Genomic DNA, 21,005 nt, shown 5'->3' with positions numbered 1-21,005 from the left:
TTCAGTAGAAAACTTGAGAAATACCATGACAGTTTAACGTACTGGTTGTTTTATTTTTTTTAAGAGACAAAATAATAAGTACAGGCTTTCTTGAGATAAATTTTGAAGTCAGGCATACAATGAGAGTCAACCTGATGTTTCTGTTATAAAATCTTCATTTCATCCATCCCTGGAAAAATGGGTGTGAATTATCAAGTCCAAGATGGGCAGCCTTTTCCTGAAAGGAACACAGATCCCTGGGAGAGTATATTCTCCCCTGTGTTGTATTTGTGACTGCCATTAATGCCAATGGAGTCACTGAAAAGGCAGATATGCCCTTGTTTGTACAAATGGTTGCAAGGCAGATGTTGCAAAAGCATGCTGAAAAAATAATATACTCCATGACACAGCAGTACGAGTCAAAAGAGAGACTTTATCAGCTGGGAGAAGTGGCCTATTGTGAGACAGTCATTAAATAGAATATGTTTTAGATTGGACTGTTGAGAAAGATCAGGTTTTCTTAAAGGTAAAATTACTTTCCACTTAGAGTACTTTTCATTGTGAGGTTTTTAAAGGACTGCACATACAAACTGCATGAGTATTTAGTGATGGCAAAGGATTGAGTTAGTGCAATAGAAAAGATCCCTATTCTGTGACTGAGATGCTGTAAAGGATAGTGTTCAAGTTCCTGGCTTGTAGGAAAATCTCTTTGCTTATGTCACTTTTCAGTGTCATTTGCGATGAACTGGGAGCAAACACAAAGTCAGTTACCATGTCTTGGCTGGAGGGCACAACTTTTCAAATGTACATGTTAAGTCTTTTCTGGCTCTCCGCCTCACTGCGCAGCAGCATCCAGCATCTACTGTTGGTGTAATTACCTTGTAGGTGGGTACAGTGAGAAATGCCAAGAAAATGACTTCTACAAGGTCTTGGGCTAACTGAAATGATCTGCAGGACTACTTCTAGTAATTTGCTCTTTCCTCTATTTAACATATCCATCCCACAGTTTAGATCAGTTCTAACAGAGTAAGGGGTATATTCTTTTCGGTGTTGTTTTGTGGATGATGTCCTATTCATGTTGGGAAACATTTACAGTGAAGTATCTATAAAATGTAGATGTTATTCCTGACCTGTTATTACTTGAGAAAAAACAGCGGTCTTATGTGAAATCAGTCAGTAGGTATTTATAGTGGTTACACATGTAATGAGATCTGGGTTTTTTCTTGTCTGTGTTTTCCTTTTTGGATGGGCCTGTCTCTTTGGGTGACTGTGGTGGCAGAAGGACAGCTGGTTTAGCATGGTCTCTGAATCCGTAGAAGGCAGCTCATTCAACAGAAATGAGACTGAACAGTATGTGCATTTTAGATGGTCCAGTATGAAGCACCCAAGATGTTTTTGAATAACTTTCAAATACTGGGACAATGGATGCAGTATTATTTCTACTCTCGTCTTTAACATCCAGGAGCAGGAGTTCTCTTGGAGAGTATTATGTCTGTTTGGTGGAGAAACTTGTAATTTTTTTCCCCTTCGAATGGGTGCCAATGAGGCTAATTCAGAGATTATCTTGATAGAATGGCCACTATTAAATTATGAATAACTAATAAACTTTTTTACCTTGGGAGTTCATATCCTTAGGTAGAAAGGATGTATCTGTACCTTATGTATTTGTGCTGTAGCGAAGATGGCAATTGTACCTCTTTTTTCCCCTCAGACTCCCATTTTTCAAAAATGGATCCCTGCTCAGGAAAACTAGCTTACAAAGTTAAGAGTTTTCCAGTCAGAAAAACAGCAAGTTATATGTGGGTCTCCTTAGTGTCCAGTGGATGTAATGTCAAGGAGTTTGCTTAGCAGTGATGGAGAAAGGTTTTTCCTGTAACTGAGTTATACTTGCATCTCTAATGGTAATGGATTCTTTGGCCACCTGTGTTTTAGAGCTCCCTACAAAATACATATTGATGATAGTAAAATATTGTGAATAAACAGACTCCTTTTGAGTTTCTTCTGAATCAAAGTGTTTATTAAATACAAATGCCAAGACAGAGATTAAATTTACTAACACTGATACAGCCTGCCTTGGACTAAATTAAGAGTGTATTTATGCCACTAGGAAAATGTACGAGGCTGGAAAAGCCTATATGAGGACTTATTTTGAAGAAAATGACTGTTAAAGAAAAATAGGGCATGAAAAGGTGCAAATGGAAGAGTAGGGAATTAAATATGAATCTTACCAAGATGCAACAGATACTGAACTGATGAAATTAAGCAAACATAAGCATGATTTAAATCAAATGTGGGCTGTGTGTACTCTGCTGAATTAAATCTGGTAAAAATCTGGAAGTAAATGTGCTTTCCCTTCTTTATGGCATCTTACAAGTCATGTCAGTCCGAATAAAGTATTGACTGTAGCAAAGCTTCAGATTGTTAGTAGGCACATAAATTAATCAAGAATGTCAACTGTCCCACAAGGACCTCTATAATTCAGCAGCCTCTTCTTGCAGAGAGAGTCTAGTCCATTATTCCTGGAAGATTATCATACTATCCTATCTACCATGAAAAGAAAAAAGAAGGTTTTACTAAGTTAAAGGAAGCTTCAATAAAGCAATTGAAACCTAGAGCTGTCAGCACAGGAGAATGACCATGAAGTCACTTCTTAAATGCAAAAATCCACAAACTTGAGGATATATAGTAGGTCTGAGTTTTTGCATTACTATTTCCAAACAGAAGCAGAACTACTAAATTTCTTATTCCAAAATGTGATGAAACTCAATTTTTGTGGTAACTATAGACCTTCTGTTGGTTATTTGGGAAGGAGAAAAATGTTAAATATAGTGTAGAGAATCTTACTGATTATTTTTTTAATTTTTACAATAAACTGCCCATAAACTGAGCAGTTAACAATTGGAGATACTTACTGCATCTTTATACCTGTATAGTATAACTATAGAGGCGCAGTTCCATTTTCTTTCAAGGGAAGGATAATAGTTGCTAGGATACATATGTGTATACACATAGATCTACACACACACATGTTCTAGGGACCATCTTAACTAGGTGTAAATGCATGGGCCATGATGGATTTGTGCTGTCGGGGGGACTGGAGAATTCCCCCCCCCACTTCCCTTCCCCTAGTAAAGTTAAAAGATTCTTGAAAAAACTATAGGGGTAGCTTTAAAGCAGATTATTTCCCCCTATCTAGACTATCCATACCATCCAGATTGTGAGTCTTTTTTCTGTACTTCCGCTTACTAGACAACATCCAAAATTTTCCCCCCAGTGCTCCTCCCCCTGTTTTGTGCCCTTAGCATTGTCCCAGTTTTCATGTATGGAAGCCTTAGCCTAGCTATAGTAAATGGATGGAAGTTAGGAGAAGACAGGAGAAATGGTGAATCTTTCAGGCACTCCATTTATTCTGAGCATAGGCTTTGATATTCCAGGAGTCTCAAGGCGCTGATCTTGCAGAGTGCTTGCTCATGAAGCAGCGTTTTGCATGCTGTGGTATATATGCTCAGTAGACATCAGGGGTCTTCCAGATCCAGGCATTTCCTGCAGCTGCACTTCTGATGATATTTTTCAAAATGCATTTAGTGCTCATGGTGGCAGCAGAGAGGGACAGAGCCCTGGGCACCAGACTCTTGTGGGCCTTAACAAGCTTCCCAGTTCACCGTTCTGGGATGTTCTGCAGTTCTAACTGCAGTGTAGTTTCAGGGCCTCATTCAACCATGCTGGTGCAGTTGCAAAAGCCATTTGGTACAAATTTCATTCCATGTTCATTCTGACAACAGAAATAAGCACAGCAATATCTCATGATGGGTTAGCTTAAAATCACCACAGTGGTTTGCAAAGGTAATAGAGCTGTTAGAGATGTGCATAGAATTTTCTCTGTTGCCAAGGAATTGAACTTTGAATAGTGACTGTTGCTTGAATTTTTATTTACCTTGCATATTTCTGATGATATGCCATTCTTCCACTTGCACTGTAAATCCAGTGGCGCCTTATGTAATAATGCGTAATGAGTTGTCCCCTATGCAATGGCGGTAGAATATCATGGCAAGTTGTAACGTTTTTAATATGCAAAATGCTGGCAAATGGATTAGCCTTTTAGTGCTGACTGCTGTGTCTAAACAATGTACACCCTCCGCAAAATGTCAGTGCTCTTCCGATTGCACATGATGAATGGCAGAATTGAAATGAACTCCCTCATTTATTCTGGGCTTAGAAAATTCAACATAGATGGCTTTTTTGGAAGGAGGGAAGTACTGGGGGAAGGAGGCAGGGCAGTTCTTTCCATTGAACAGCATTATGAAAAGCATAATCCAAGCCAAAGTGTGTGTTTTTTTTTTTTTTTAAATAAAAGCTGTATGGCAATAATTTCAAAAGCCTGACTTAAATCACATTTTAAACCTGATTTAACAAAGTTGTCTCCACCTTGCAGAGATGCTACTGAAGTTGCAGATCTGCTCTTTGGTCATTCTTACAAACTCCTGCTTCTCTTTTTAATGGATGGTTTTGTGCAGGGCTGTCAAAAGTTTGGAGAGTCTGGAAGCCTTGATTCAGCCCTCTGATGTACAGCAGGATGACTGCAGCCACTCAGGGCTTTAGCAACACTGAAGTATATGGCTGTGGGTTGGGGCTTTGTTTTCTTTCCTCTTCTGACACTTCCTTTCATTCCATAAAGTTAAGCAAGGAAAAGCCAAGGTGCTGAAGTTTGGGCTGCTCTACACAGCTTCGTACTTCGGGTCAAGATATGCTGTTCTGTTTCTGCACCACTGTGGATCAGTTTCATTGTAGTTTGCATGTTAGAAGTCTGGTTTGATGGCATTTGGGCTTTCTTCCAGGCATTTTCCTTGTGTCTTATTGTCCATTGGCTGTGACAAATATTCCCCCCCCTACCCTTTTGGCCTCTGTTTCTGTTGGCCTATTTTATGGTGTTTGGGGCTTCTGTGCTTTTTCCCTTTTCCTTCTTTTGGCTGGGATTGGATTATTTTCTGTGTGCAGAGTATTTGCTTCTGAATTTCTCAGGAAATTCTGTAGCTTGCCTAATTCACTGCATTTTGGCTTTTTAATGTTTAGTATTACTATTTTATTATTATTATAATAGCAGCCAGAGGTGTCCCAGGCTGAGGTCAAGACCTCACTGTACAAACTTAAGAGGCAAGCCTGCTCTCAAGGGCTTGGAGCATAACTGACTGGTATTCGGATGCCTGTATAAATCACTGGGATAAGAGCTGTATATTTCCAGAAGTTTCTGGCTAAGATCCCAAAGTGCTTTTCAAACACCAACAAATTTAATCCTCCTTTCCTCTACAGAAGTCAGAGATTGGTTCTGTGGCAACACTCTTTTTTTTTTCTGTAATTCCCAAACATGTACTTGTTACTGTCATATATATGACTGTGGTCAATATAGGTGTTTAACTTTTTAAAGAGCCTATGTAAGTCGCTAAGTGCATATTGATTGGAACGAATGTAAATTAGAATTAATTTCAACTTGCTAACGTAGTCAAATAAGGAACATTTCTATTGATCTTTGTTCCAGAAGCCAATTACCTGAATTAAGTGTTTTTATTACATGAAATATGGAGTATGGTTTTTAATCATTCTGCATTGATCAATGTGAAATTGCATATTTAAAACAAGGACTGTAAGTAAGAGTAGTTAACAAGTGATTTATTTTTAAAAAGTATATCTTTTTTTATTCACCCCCTGCTTTTCCCTGTTCAAAAGCTATGTTTGTACCTACCACTGAATAGGAAGCTGTTGATGCCTGTGGATCAACAGGGATTCTTGTTCCTATCATTTCAATTTCAGCTTCCTTCTCTTTCACTCTGCTCCATCTATACATGTGTTCCCTCCCCCCTCCTACCTCCCCCACCATTGTAAAGCTTATCTATATCTGCTACTCCTTAGTATTAAGTGTTTTTGCTGTTCCGTGCTCTGCATGAAAAAAATGTTTTCTATATTAAATAAATGCATTGCAGCAATCTCTCTTGCAAGCAAATAATCCTAAGTATCTGGAGAATTTAGTAGTGCATATGCAAGGTGACGCTTATAAAAGGTATGCTGAATTGGTATGACATTGCTGGTATAAAGAAAGGGGAAAATGGACTGTTTAGGCATTTGCACCAGAGAAGCCCCCCTCTTAAGCCCTGTGTGGACAGACAGCTTGTGTGAAGCAGGCGGGGCCTGATCCTTCCCCCTGGAGTCTCTGGAGCTCTGGCGTTCCCTCTCCGGGAGCAGGATCTGGCCACAGTGCTGTATTACTAGACTTGTGCTTGCAAGACGGCGACCTCCAGGAATCGCTCTGCCTCGTGTTATCCAATTGCTGACATTATCTATATGTATCGCTAAAGCGGGCCGTGCCTCAGCCCCTCAGCAACTTAATAATCTTGGTAACATCCTGCTCTCAACTCATTTTCTTGGCAGTAGTTTTAATTACGTTTCGGGCTCCTGAATGAATTTGTTTTCTCTGGATCCTTGGCATATTGAGACGCTTGTCACGTTTGGGTGCCTGCAATCACTGATGCGTTTGTTTTAGGGGATGAATTAGTCTTCTGAGCCTGAGCATGTCCGATTTATGAATTAGATTTCATTGAAAACTAAAACAAAACAAGAGACGGTTGCTGTACCACTCCCCCCTACCACCCCCAGCACAGGGGTAAAAATCTCAACGTTTCCCTGTCGCTCGTCAGCGCGGATCGTGTCCCGGGCAGAGAGTGGAAGGAGGAAGGGGCCTTTCCTTCCCCCCCCCGCCCCCGGAGCGCTGTCCCCGCGCCGCCTCCCGCCGCCGAAGTTGGCCGAGCGGCAGCGGGCGCGACCCCGCGCTCCCGCCGCCCTTACCTCCGGGGACGTCCCGCCGCCGGGGGCGTCCCGCCGTCGCGCCCCGGCCCCGGCCCCGAGCAGGGGCTGCGGGGGGCCGCGCCCGCTGCCGCTCGGTGTCCTCCGTGCTCGGGGCTGCAACTGCGCCCGCCGCGCCGCGCACCCTCTCCCTGCGCTTAGAGCATCGCGCCCCACTCCTTTTCCGCTAGGAGAAATATATATATATATATATATATATATATATATATATATATATATACACACACACATATATACATATACACAATTTAGTCGCAGTCAGTTTCCGTGTTCAGGCACAGCCCCCCTTCCTCGCAGACCTGCACACTCCCCTCCGCGCCGCCCGGGCGCCCCGCGCCCCGCCGCCGCGCCGTGCCCCGGCGGCACCGAGCGCCGAGGCTCCGCAGTCACGTGGCGCGGGGGGCGGGCGGCGGCGGCGGCGGCGGGGGGGCCGCTCCGCAGTTCGCGGTCTGCCGGCGCCCCGGCACACACCGAGCGCTGGGGGCTCCGCCGCCCGCCCGCCAACCCGGGATCTACCTCCGTGTATTTTTAGCCCCGGCTCTTTTTTTCTCTCTCTTCCTCACCCCTTTTGCTCAATCTTGGAAAAATTGTGGGGTACTGGGGGGATTTGGGATTTTTTTTAAAAGGGGGGGGTGTCTCTGGCCGCATTTCCCCCCGCCGCCTTGCTTCCACCTCCCCCTTCTCTTTTTTTTCTTCTTTTCCCCCATCTGCCTCTCCACCAAACCCGGGCTGATGTGCTGTGCGAGAGGCTGGAAATGGAAGTGTTGATGCTCTGGCTTTTCCCCTGGATATTTCAGTGCGTTTCGGTGCGGGCGGACTCCATCATCCACATTGGTAAGAGAGGGAGCGGGGGGGGGGGGGGGAGAAGAGGGAGGTGGTAGATAAATAAATGAAATGATCCTCTCGGTTAACCACGGTAATGTCACAGGCAGCGAGCGAGCCCAACTCCGCGGAGAAACGGGAGGAGGGAAGGAAAAAGGCAGCTGAATTCCCCTGATTGTAAAGTTAGGGGCGAAACGAAGGCTCTGCGCCGGGCCGGGCCGGGCCGGGGGCGCACGCCGGGGCTGAGCCGGGCAGCGGGCACGGGGCGGGGGACCCGCTGGCGCTGCCGCTGCGGTCTCCCGTGTGGCCGGAGAGCTTGTGCTTGGACCTGTTTGCGTGGAAGATCCCCCCCCCCCTTCCCACCTCTTCACCACTGAAAAAAGAAATGCACCCAAAAACCCGGACAGGAGAGAGGCATAATCTGAACGTGCTCATAGGGAGAACTTTCAGGGAGATAATGCATTGGTTTCCTTCCCCTGTCATAGCAGGTGTCAACCGAGCCGGAATGCGGGGGGAGAAGTTGGCTGGAAAAGGGTTGGAGAGGCGAGATTTGCAGCGGCTCCGTGTGTGCGTGTGTGCATGCGTGTGCGCGCACAACTGTTGTGGTTCGAATAAGATCTCGTTAAAACCCCTGGGCAGCAAGAAGGCTGGATCAGCAGTGAGAAGAAGAGAGGGATGAATAAGAGGCAAAGAAAAGGCTGATAAGAACTTTTATGGCTTCTGGGAGCAAGACATAGTAATGTCCACGGGAAGCCTGGCAAGCAAAAGCAAGGCTCTGCAGTCACCTTTTGGCTGGTGTTGAAAGGTACCAGCAGGAAGGAAAATGAGGATGTTTGGGGGCGGGAGAGAATCACTTGTGGAGGATGATAAAGGAGGAGATGGGAGCATGGCTGGGAAATGAAAAGCAGTAATTCCCAACAGTTTTTTGGGGAGGGTGGAAGAATAAAAAGAGCAGTGAGCTGGGGGGGAGCGATGCTGGCGAGGCGAGGCCCGTGGAGACGGGCGGAAGGTCCCGTGTCGACCTGGGGCGGGGAAGGGGAGAGCAGGGGCCGGCCCTGCCCGGAGTTTCCCGGCAGGCGGGAGCAGCCCCGGGGCAGGGGCAGGGGCGACGGCGGCGAGCGGCAGCTCCGGGGCCGGCGGAGGAGGCCCCCGTCGGCGCCGCTCGCCTCCGGAGCCTGGGGACGTAGCCGAGGCAGACGGCATTGCGGAGCCATTAAGGAGACGGGGTCAGCCCTGGCCGCAGCGGGGCCCGGCCCCGGGGTGCTCCCCAGGGCTGGGCAGGCCTCGGCGGCGCCACCTCTGCCCGGGGCCAGCCCGCGGGGAGGCAGGGCGGCCCCGCGGGGACGTGCCCGAGCCGGGGGGGGGGGGGTCGGGGCCTCCACGGCTCTGCCTCTCGGCCACGCTTCCCCTGCGGAAGGAGGGTGTTGCGGGCTTCTCCCCGCACAAACTTCAGCCCGAGCGATGTTCCCTAACTCCTCGCAGAGGTAATGGTCCGGTGAGCAGGAGAGAAAGAGGCTGCGTGCCGAGCTGTAATTTCACACAGGCAGCGTACTGAGGCTCCAGACACAGGGCACGCACAGTGTGAATCAGCAGCGCTTTTTCAGGCTGGGGGATAATGTTTTTCGCTTGTTCTGTTTTCAGCATTAAAGATCTCCCATCGCTCCACAGAGCAGGGTAGTAAGTCTAATGTGTGCATGCATATGCTCCATAGACAGGGGATATTACATAACTCATATTGCCAGATGTTTTCATGTTAACTGCATAAACAAGACAGTGAAATGAGAGCTTTCAGGTTGCTGGACGTGAAGCCCGGCTTCACGCTTGCGTGTGTGTAAGCCTCAGAATAAAACACCCGAAGGGCAGCAAACCAGGGAGCAGCGAGGCAGCGAGCGAAAAGTTGGTCAAATTCCCAAACGCTGTTGCCTTTCCTGGAACTTAGTGAGCGACGCCCCCTCCCCCGGGACGAGTCGGTGCACGAGTTGGTGAAAGGGAAGTCGCCGGGAGGAGGCAGCGCTTCCCCTTGCCCGTGCCGGGGCCGCGCAGCCAGTGCCGGCAGCCCACGCGAGGGCCAGTCCCGCCGAGGGCTGCCCCGCGTGGCATCGCCGAGCCGGGCCCCTGGCTCGGCGCGGCCCAGGGGCGCAGGCGATGCCGAGGGGCCCGGGCCGGGAGCGGGCGGGCCGCGGGGCAGAGCCCGCGTCACCCTCTGCCGCCTTCCTCCTTCAGGTGCCATTTTTGAAGGCAATGCTGCCAAGGACGACGAGGTGTTCAAGCAGGCGGTGTCGGATCTGAACCTCAATGACGACATCCTCCAGAGCGAGAAAATCACTTACTCCATCAAGCTCATAGAGGCCAACAACCCTTTCCATGCGGTGCAGGAAGGTGAGCGCGCCCGGGCGGCAGCCCGCAACCTTCGGGGCGGGCTTCGCCCCGTGGCCCTCCCGGGGGAGCGGTGCACGCGTGGTTAAAGCGAGGCCGGCCCCCGCTCGCGGGGTGGAGGTGCGCGGCCCGGACCTGTCCTGGCGCTCAGCTGGAAACTTTCTTTCGGTCGGGGGTTGGCGCTGTCTTACAAGGAAAGGGGAGGGACGGCGCGGCGCGGCGGCTGTGGGCGCTGTGCTGTGCCGCGCCGCCGCGGAGAGGCGGGCGCCCGCGTGGGTAGCGCGGGTCGGGGGCGGCCGCCGCAGGGCCGCGGGAGCCGGCAGGTCTCCGGGTCGGAAGCCGGGTCCTTCCCGGGCGTCCCCCCACGCCCCCGGGTGCCAGGACGGGGGCCGTGCTTGCAAGGGGCCCCCGCCGGCCCCTGTGGCTGTGCATCTGCCCCCGCGGGCCTGGGGGGAAGGGGCTGGAGGGGGCGGCGGGGGGCCGGCAGCCACAGCGCGGCTTTCCCTGAGAGCCTCTGCTCCCGCCGCCGTGGAACTGGGGCGGGAGTGAGGTAGCCTAGTCACCGGCTGAAAACCTTCCCAGAGTGTACAGGATCTGACAAGTAGCTATGTAGGTAAATCATTTCAATTAGATTTTTTTTTTGGTAAAGGGAAACGTTTAAATTAATCAGCTTGCCTTTACAAATAAGACTCTAAAAAGATATTATTTGTGATTTAATGAAGCCTAGGTTAATTATGGCCTATGTTATTTCAGAAGCTGTGTTTTTCAGTAGTAATTATTCTAGAAACAGAGAGCTATTTATATACCCAGACGAGAATATTTTAAAAAATGATTCATCACCAGCCTTACTCTTAGTTTTACAGAGCACAGAGTGAATCTTTCCCTGTATGAAAATTTGCATTAATCCATATGTATTTGTGTGTAACTTGTGTACATGCAAATTATGGTTACAAAATTACACCAAATGTTAATTTTCATGAACTCCAAACAATTTCTTCTGCTATCTTTTTGCCTCAGCATAGGTACTAGTTAGTACCATGCACATTCAAGAGAAACAGCAAAATATACCTTTTCAAGGGCCTGATCCCATTAATAATGGGATTTCTCCTACTGCTCTGAAAGCTTAGTTGGGGGGGGTATGAAAAAAAATTAAGCTTTATGAAAATGGGAAGAAGGGGACTTTAAAACAAAACTCCCCCCTCACAGACACTGGAGGAAAATAAAAATCTCTAAATAATGGCAGGGTTGATTTATTGGCAAAGATTAACTCTGAACAATCGGATCTTCTTACATTTGCAAAAGCTCAGTGTCCTATATTGGAGCTTATTCATATTCATGGAAGTGACAGTAGTTGGCTGGCTGAACAATTGCTTTCAACAGTGTCTCTTCTCAGAAGCAAAACTTTATAAAACTATTCTGAATGCACTGGGATCTGAGCTGACGGTCTTGTGGACAGACTGTCTTTGCTCAGTTCTGTTGAGAGCGGAAAAGCATGACCAGCTGGAAGATTCTTCTTAATCTAGTAGGATTTTATTTTTTGTTGTGTTTGCTAATCTTGAAGGTTAATATGGCATTTAAGAAAGACTACTTTCAAAATAAAAATTCTCTTCTGAAAATCATGGTGAAACTATGGGAAGGATTCTGATAAAATTTTTATCTATTCATTACAGAACACTTGTGCTACTTGAATATATGTAAATAAAGATGTTACCTGGTACCCCAATCCAGGATGCTATTTCTGTGCTGATGTGTCTATTATATTTAGAATTGCTCTTTGAGGATCTGATAGCATGCTGGAGAATTAAGGAAGTGATTGATAAATGTTCACAATTCCAAAGAGAAGTTGTTCTCTATCACTACTTCATTAAGGTGTATCAGAGAGTCTTCTTTTAGGAAGATTGCAAAACGATCCTATCTGTGAGTCAAAACCTTGCCATAGTAGGAGAGCTAAGAAGAGTGTCAGCCTTTACTCAATTTCCTGCTTGCTTTGTTGGTTCAGGTCAGGCCTTTTTTATTTAAGATTTCATTTCCTTTTTTTGAAACTGTTATACAACATGCTGACAGAATGATACATGGGACGCCCAAGTAGATGGCTATTCTTACCTTGCAGTGTCTTTCTGCCCAGTGTTACTTGGTGTCATTCTGACTATTCAAAATCTCATTGAATTTCATTGTACAGATGCCGTGCTCATTTCAGTAGAATATTGTGTATAGTAGTCAAAATAACCTGGAGCAAATCTGCTGCCCAAACTGCTCACAGAATGTTGCTGCAGCTACATAAAATGCCCTGACATCCACGTTATTCTTCTACAGTGTCTCTCTAAGCAGTGCCATGGAAATCAATGTTGCAAGCATTAGTTTCATAGCAATGGAACTTTTTATAGTAAAAAACAATTTTGAATTAAAATAGACCATTGTGATACTACTGCCAGAATAGCTCAAGCAATCAGACAAATCACAAATATTGTTTTTATTTGAACCGTCTTTTGTGCAGTTTTATGAATTGACCTTGTGAATTGTCCCTTAAGTTCTTTTGAAATGAATCCTTCAAGCATGGACCTTCATTTCAATGATACTTTGCTGGTAAAATTATGAAAGGTCATCACTCTGTGTAACAAAGTGTTTTACACAGTAAAAAGTTGTTAATTACTGATGGTGGTAGTTTTTAAAATGTATTTGGCCTGATATTTATGGTGAAGTTGTAGAAGTGCTGCATGAGTAGGAAGCATGGAAAAGTAGTAACTGTAGGGTTTTTTCAATAGGATCAGTGTAGTTGCAGAACTAATGGCCTGAGAGAAAATGCCTTGCCTTTCACAGTGTAGTAATTTGCAACGCAGGAAGGTGCACAGAAGTGTCTTTACGTGTTGAAAAAGCTTTAGAGACTTTGTTTTAGAGAGAGAAGGTCATTGTGGTGATAGGTTTTGGTGACTGAAATAGGTAAATGAAATTCAAAGGTTCTTTTTCAAAGATTTAGTGGATACTCATGTTAATGGTTTTGTAGCATGCCAGAGAATAGTAATTAACAAGTAAAATTGTGAGTGTTTTGTCTTTGTCTTTTATTTTATTGTACATTGCAGAAACAAGATCCTGTTGTACTGATAAGTAAAAAGATTGTCTTGGCCCTATCAGTCTCAAATTTTACAACAAAGTGCAGCAAGTGGATGGAGGGAATTCCAACAGCAAGGGATGTAACAGTAAAGAATAAACAGACCTTGGTGCATGCATAAAATAGGACTTTGTTGTCTGTTTGTGATCCTGAGCATTTGTACTTTGTAGAATATTGCTTTTATGCATGTGGCAATTACTTGAGGGAAAAATTGTTTTTTCACTGACTGTAATGGGAGAAAATACATATAAGGAATTGTTGTTCCTTTATAAGATTTTAAGGAAATCAGCTGAAGTCATGAACATGATGTTAAATTATATCCTTCCTTCCAAAGGAGCTGTGCGCTCAATTTCTGTGAAGTGATCGAGATGTGAAATAATGAGTGCTTGTTTATGTGGGGCGTATATTTAACCTGGTAATGTGGTAATCCTTTTTGTGATTCAAGAATTCAAAGAAGATCAAAGGTATAAGAAATGCTTTAAAGCTTTCAGTTTAAATTGGTATTTTTGAGCCTGCCATTGGCATTGAGAAGTAACTGTGTATGACATATGGGTGGAAAGCACATTTCCAGCTTGGCTTTAAAATATGACCGTTTGTTTAAACTAAAAAACAAACAAAACTAATGTGTAAATTTCTAAAATTTTACTTTTGGAGGGGGAATAATCAGCACCTATAGCCAAAACTGGGACATAGGGAAGCTAGTACTGAGGCTTAACTTTCATAGTACGCTTTGGAGAAGCAATCCAAAGGAGATAGCTATTCAGAAACTGCAAAACTTTCAAACCCTGTTTCTCAGTGAACAATGCTTACACATCTGTGGAACTTTCCTGGAGCTGAAACTTGCTGTTCTCTCTGCATAGCAATTTCGGATGAGTTGTTTCTAATTTGAGTGGCCTTGTATGCTTGTTGACCTTAAAATGCTGTCAGGTCTGGAAACCAGAGCGAATTTGGAAAATCAGAATGTGATTCAAGAGCAAGAAAGTGTTCGATAAATTCTTTTTTATCAATTCCACGTATGCTGCTGTGGTATCAGAGAAACTCAGAGTTGCTGATCTTTTGAATGTCTGTGTTGTATACCGTTGAGTGAATGTGTTCCCTTATCTCTCATATGTAGGACTTGGGAAAGGTATATACTTGGGATAGCTCTTGAACTGTCTTTCCTCAGCACATACGTTTCAAGGTACTACCAGTGTGGCTTCCAAACAGTTTTATTTTTTGAGGAGGTATAAACTGATCAGTGTGTAGGTACCTAAGATTAATACAGAACTGGAGAACAGGACTCATAGACTCCATTGTTATTCTTAAATTTGTTTGCCTGGCTAAAATTCCAAGTAGAGCATATGCACATTGTATGTAACATAGCCATATGCACATTGTCCAGTGGTTGGGAGCTGCGGAGGACCTGAGAGACTGTATGCTTGTGTGTGCGCATGTGTATTGGCTTTTCTGCACATAGCTCTTTTTGCAGCCTGGGGCTCTATGTCTAGGTAGTACAGGTGTCCCTGACTAGAAGCCCACAGGTGGATCAGAAGCTGCATCTTGATTTTAGCCAGATACAGACTTCATGCTATAGGACTGTTTTCCCTGTCAGGAGGATTTAAACTTGAATGGCTGTTAAATGTAGAGGAGGAAGACCTAACAACAACTGTGAAAAGACACCCTCAAACATGGTGATAACACTCCCCTTGCCATTGTATGAGCTCAGATCCAGTACCTTATAAAGTTATGTCAAATAGGTGTTTGTGTAAATGCAGAGTAAGGCATTTTGTTTTGCTAGCTTTAGTTTCAGATGCCCTGGAAGTGGAGGTGGTTGTTTAGAGTCAGGATGTTTTAATACGAGAATGGAAGAATAGACAGAAAGGGAGAATATACAAATACAGACACATAATGTGATTAAAAATTCAAAAAGCATTGCATATATGTTTTATTAGTTTTTAAAAAATACAGTTTTATTGATTTGACTGCATTGGATTGGGGAATTTGTTGCTTAGCTGGCAAGAGTATCATAGGCTGTACCTAGATTGTTAACAGAAAATATTAAAAAAAGATTACATCTCTTGCCAGCTGGAATTGCAGAGTATTGGTTTATATCAATATACTGTCAATTAATTTGTCTCCAGTGGTTTCTCTTGCATCTCTCTTTGTCACGTAACTTTCCCTTTATCTGCTATTCTGCAGCTTGCTTGAATACAGATTTCACGCTGGTTTCACGAGGATACAGTGTCTTGTTTGGAACTTTTGGACAGCTGAACTCTGAGCTCTCCAGAAAGAACATATTGTTACATACATTATTTCTAGTTTTAATCTGAGCTTTCTAAACTTTTTAGAAACCAACCAGAAAGAGTGTATGTGGGGGATCCCTCCTGTGGTCAGAGAGGCCTTGCTGTGTAACTACACATTTTTCCTACTAGTCTGCTGCAGTTAAAAGCTGTTGCTCAGTGGGGTGAATGTGCTTAACAGTTTTACCTCCTTGTGCCCTCTGAGACCAAACCAAGACTTGTTAAGGACTGCCACAGTGAAGACATCTGTGACACTGTCATCTCATTGTGCTTGTGTTTTTACGCTCTCTAGTTGGTATGGCCCAGTATATTATAAACCAGTGTTTCACAGAACTAAAGAAAACAGCAAATTAAAATGTCCGTCTCTTCCGTTTCTTGTGTTCTTGTTATGTTAAAAGCAGAGACCCGCAGATATCTTCAGTAGGAAAGAAGTAAGTCGATATTCCATAAAGGAGTCCATTTGCTGCTGAGGATGAATGCAAGCTACAAACTGTGGGCAAACATCCAAATACATGTTTGTTTTGTTGTTTCTTTCCACTTGTAATTTGTTGTTTTGTGGCCACATTTATTCAAGTTCTGCTTAGAGTTTAGTTACAAGTGCAAACTATTCTGTAGTTTTGGGAGGCAGTCCCTCTGAAATACATCCCTGCTCTCGTTTGTTTTGTTTCCAGGATGTACTGGGATTAATTTTGTTCCCCTCTCTTGCCATGTTCTCTGGTTTTGGAGAGGTTCCCATCATCTCAGCCCAGGCTAAGCTGCCAGGCAATGCTGTGCATAGGGGTGCGACAGGCAGCGAGGGGCCAGGAGAAGGAAGAGGTGCTGTGGGCTCACAGCTTAGCACTCCAAAGTAGAAGGGGGGGTTGTTCTGGAAACAGTGACGATGTGGATGGGGCCATTTGGAGCACAGTCCTGCCCTACTTTGGTGGAGGTTGGTGACAAGGGGGGCTGTGTGCTCAGCCATCCCCAGAAGGTGTCCCAAACCCCACTTGCTATAGGGTGATGGGAAATCCCTAGGTGGTTTCATTCTTTGCAGTAGAAAGGTTTTAATATTGTCTTGTATTGTATTGTATTGTTTTAATATTTAATATTTTCACTAGCTCCGTCTGCACAACTGGCTAAGCTCATTTCTTCTCTCTTTTCTAATATGCAAGCTTGCTAATAATACCTTTATTTCCACACCGGGTGCAGGCCACCCCTCTGTATTGAGAGTCTCATACACAAGAGCAGCTGCAGGTTAGACTGCAATTCTTTTGCAATACCTAATGGTTCCCCCCACTGATCCTGCTGCTGATACTGCTCATTGACCAAGGAGCTGTAGCTGGGTTTCTTATTCTAGGATTTCATTGTACAAAATATGCTACAACATTAGCTAGTATGCTAAAAATTATCCCAAAAGTTCAGAAATAAGCAGTGCTCATAAAAAGATTAATAAATGTGTTTTGGGGTTAAAGATTATCTTTCTTTTTCTCTTTTCTTTTTTTTCCCCTGAATAAATTATTTTTTTTACCCCGTCCTGAACACTTTGTTTGTCTGTAGCAGCTTTTTTCAGTCATGACTGTGGAGGAGGAGCTGTAAATGTGAAATGAGTGTACAAGACTATCTCAGCCTGATCTTGTCAAAATAATGGATAAAGAAAATTACCCTAAATTGTGAAACATAATCTGTATGTGTGTATATATACATGCATGCACATATACCCATGCAAATAATTTAATTACTAGACTTATTGTAATGTGTCCGGCATGGGATATGCCTTGAGCCTTTCTGCATTCAGAGTCTTACAGTTGCAGGTGATTAGGGGATTGACTATCCAAGTATTGTATTTTAAATTACATCTTAATACTTGCAGAATGAGATGAATTTAATATTTTGATGTGATTTATCACAAAAGCATAGTTGTGCAACTACAGTAGCGCCTGAGTGAAAGGCTATAGCACAATAAGACTGTGGCTAAAATAGTTACTTGAGATGAGATTTAACTTTTTGCCATTTTAGAGGAACCACAGTCAAACTCTTCTTTGTTTTTTAGGTAAAGATCAACATGTTTTTCATACTTTTATTTGTAATAAGTTCCCTCTGAGGGGAATTCCTGCTGTGTCTTTATTTATCTCTGTTATCTGGTGCTTAGAGATTTTTTTTTCAATTTGCCCCTCAGAAACATTTCAGTTAGAATGCATGATTAGAATCATACTGCTGTGTAAATCTTGTAATTATTATTATTTTTAGCAGAGATCTTTTTTTATCTGTAAGTGCCCTGCTAGAAGGGAAATGTCCAACACAGCTGTTGCCTTTGTGGCAAGAAATTTTTCTGTAATTTAGATATTTGAGTTCGTAATTTTGCATGGCTTGAAAGATGGCTTACATGTTCAATTTTGCATTTTGACAGGGTTTTTTGATGTACTGGAACATGCAGCAACTTTTAAATGCAGCAACTTTTCTTACCTGCAGAAGTGCTGTGCAGTTCTCTCCATTTATAACCTGTTGAAAGAAGTTAGGTTTCAAGCCAAAGAATGAAGCACTCTATGCAAAAGACACATAGAAGATATGCAGGCTGCCCTGCACAGAAGTGTGTCAGCTCTGAAGTAACATGTAGGTGCCATTCTGTGTGTCCTCTCTGTTTCACTCTTTGCTGAGGAATGGGCCAACTAATGCTGATCCTTAGTGTACCTCTTTCATTATTAATATTCTTGTCCATTAGAAAATTGAAGTGAGACCATAAATAGCATGCAACATTTTGAGAGCCCCATTTCATATCATATGTATATGTGTAATCATTTCAAAGGCATAATAATGATATACACCAAGATTTCTTTCATTTACAGAAATTTAAGGCAATAAATATCCAAAATGAGAAATATGTTGAAAGGATTTCTTTTATGTAGTTCCTAATGACTTGTTTTTTAATTTTAATTTGGAGACCTCATTGCTTTGCTTGAAATTATGTTTGGGTTTGTGGGTTTGGAATGATTTTTGTAGCCTGAGAGGTTTGACTTATCAGGACAACTCTCCCTGTGCTAGCTGTGCTGTTGTGAAGTTCCTTTCTTTTGACCTCTTTGTGGCATCTTGATGCCTGTCCATTTTTTCCTTCCCTCTATTATATTAGATATGAAGATATACAGATATGCAGTAAGAATTAATATTGGAAAGTGCTACCAGTCTACACTTGAACATAAAAAGAACCAAAAGGCATTAATTTCAAGTGGTGTTTGGCTGCATTAAAACACACAGCAGGGTTTATACTGCTTGACCTCACTGAGAACCATTTCCTTAGCAACCTTTCACAGGGGGAGAAAAAGGACAGTAAGAAAACAATTTTTCCCCTATATTCAACAGAATATTATCCAAGAAATGACTTGCTCTCTTAAAATACACAACAAGCTCAAGCCAAAATACTCCCAGTGTGTCCCAGCTCTCATGTATCCTGTTTCGTAGTCAAGCCATTTAATCGGCTGCTTTTTATCTTTCTTATCTGAGTCTGAGATTTTAACTAGGAGCATCACTGATAGAATACTTTTTATATCCTCAGAATCTCGTTGACAGTCTGGCTTGTTCTTGTTTAGAAAGTGACTAAAAGGATTTTCCATATAAGCAAATGTTTGTAAAGTTGATGAGAATTACGTTTTGTCAGCAGGTGAATGAGTCTGCTCCATACCGTTAGTCAATATTTAGGAAGTAGTGATTATTTTCTGCTTGGTAATGCTTTCAGTGGTAGGAAGTGTGTAATGATCTAAAGCAGTGTTTCCATTACCCTTTGTTTTCTTAACCTTTCTGCTCCTGAATAAAGGGAAAACTTGGGGTGGGGGAAGAGAGAGTTGGTTTGTCGGAGATGGAACTTCTCAGTGTCTTTTTTATTTTTTTGTATATGTTAACCCTGAACTTATTTTTGCATTTATTTAATGAATTCTTTAAAACTCAAAGGTAAACTTTGTTAGAAATGTTGATTGTTTTGTGTGAAATATTAGCTTGTATTCATTTTTAATCTAAAGAGTCAATGTATTGCATATTTTCTATCCTGCTCGAGGGTATTTTTGGAATGAGAACAGTTATCTGAGAGGCCTGGAGAAAAGGAAATTGGGATACGATGTCCGCAAAGGCTGAAACACAGAGGGTTAGAGTGTTGAAGTGTGCAGATAAAAGGGAACATCCCAATTTCTGTTTTAAGATTATATTTACATAAAGCTTATTTTTCTGTTCTTTCAGCTTGTTTTTGTCTGTCTGAAGTACTTCAGTTACTGCAGAAGTAACAGTGGTGTCGATAAAGGTAGGATTTAGTGACCCCAACAGAAGCAGAAAAAAGCTTTGCTCTTCCTCTGGTCTTAGCGAGATGCTTGTATAATATGGACCTGGGTTTTTAAAGAGGCTGGAGACTGGCAGGGGTGCCACAGTGTTAGCAAGTAATCAGCCTAAAAATTATCAGCCTGGGGCAGGCATTTTCCTTGCTGAGGAAAGGGAAGACCATTTCCAAAGAGTACTCACAGCACAGGGAAAGATAGGGTCTAGCAGTAGGGGAGGTTGCCTGAACCTCTGCTTGTAGTGCCTTATAGAGTGCCTATGTCTGGATTACAGTGTTGTGCAGTCCACATGAAAAGTAATTTCATGTTTCAGCACTACTTAGCTTTTTTTTTTTTCTTTTTTAAACCAAATTGTAGGGAAGCTGATGGACTGTGGTAACCCTTGAGGAATGATTTGGGAGGAAGGTCTTGCAGCAGGGATTGGCTTTTAGACGAGCAGTATCCTCAGTGAGCCACAATTTATGTACCCATTAAATATGTTACAATGTTTCAGCAGGCAGTGGTCTTGCCTCACCTCTGGAGGGTTACTCACAAAGTCAGCTATGCACGCAAGCAGACGTGCTGTTGTTAAGCTTGATTAGAGCCAGTCTTCTTAAAGCAAGCTGCTGGAGTCATCCTTCTCTCCTTTCTCTGCCAGTGACAAGACTGGTTCACAAATGGGTTTCTAAAGATTTAATGCCTTAACATGTGTTGGGGTCGGTTTACATTTCTTGTGACTGTGGTGCATCCTCTTTGCTTTTACATCTCTGGAAAAAAAAAAAAGCCTAACATCAGCTGAAACTCAGAGTCATCTAGGCAATGGAATGACCAGTGATGCCTTGGGTAAAATCCTCAAAATTCAGCGAGCATCCATCAGATTTTGTCCTTCGTGGAAGTAGGCCTTCACCCCTGCAGGGAGTGGAGATGGACAGCTTTTTACAAATGAGGGGCTATTTCTGCTTCTTATTGAATATCTATTACATTTGCAATCCCAGTTTGCAAATGGCATTTTGCCATCTCATTAGATTTTTTTTTTTGCAGTGACCTAATATTTCTCTCAGGAAGGGATACCTCTGTTATCCATTTGGTTTGTTCTTAGTGTCTTATTGCCTAGTCAGGGGCTGTATGGTTGTAGCTGGTTTCATTAGGGTCTGGGGTCCTTCATCAAAGCCCTGATTTCTCAAAGGCACTGTGGTGGTGAGGCATATACTTTCTTATCTGTGGTTGTCCTTGTTTGAGTAGCCTCCTCGCTTCCAGCCAGTAGTGGCATGCCTTGTTTTATGTGGACAGCAGTTTCATTGTTCTGGTTCCTAGTGAAGT

General features: G+C 43.5%; 1 protein-coding gene across 1 annotated transcript in view; it reads left to right on the top strand.

Moving 5' to 3' along the window:
* The first annotated feature begins 7,586 nt into the window (after positions 1–7,586).
* The window catches only part of GRID1 (glutamate ionotropic receptor delta type subunit 1), a 559,243-nt gene continuing 545,824 nt past the window's right edge, over positions 7,587–21,005 (top strand). Inside the window, exons 1-2 of the mRNA XM_067299797.1 lie at positions 7,587–7,665; positions 9,877–10,032. Of these exons, the coding sequence (XP_067155898.1) occupies positions 7,587–7,665; positions 9,877–10,032 (235 nt within the window). The remainder of the gene's footprint in view (positions 7,666–9,876; positions 10,033–21,005) is intronic.

Source organism: Apteryx mantelli, chromosome 7 (genome assembly GCF_036417845.1).
Source record: "Apteryx mantelli isolate bAptMan1 chromosome 7, bAptMan1.hap1, whole genome shotgun sequence".
NCBI classification, from domain to species: domain Eukaryota; kingdom Metazoa; phylum Chordata; class Aves; order Apterygiformes; family Apterygidae; genus Apteryx; species Apteryx mantelli.
Note: the sequence above shows the minus strand (reverse complement) of the source record. Positions and strands in the feature narration are given on the sequence as shown.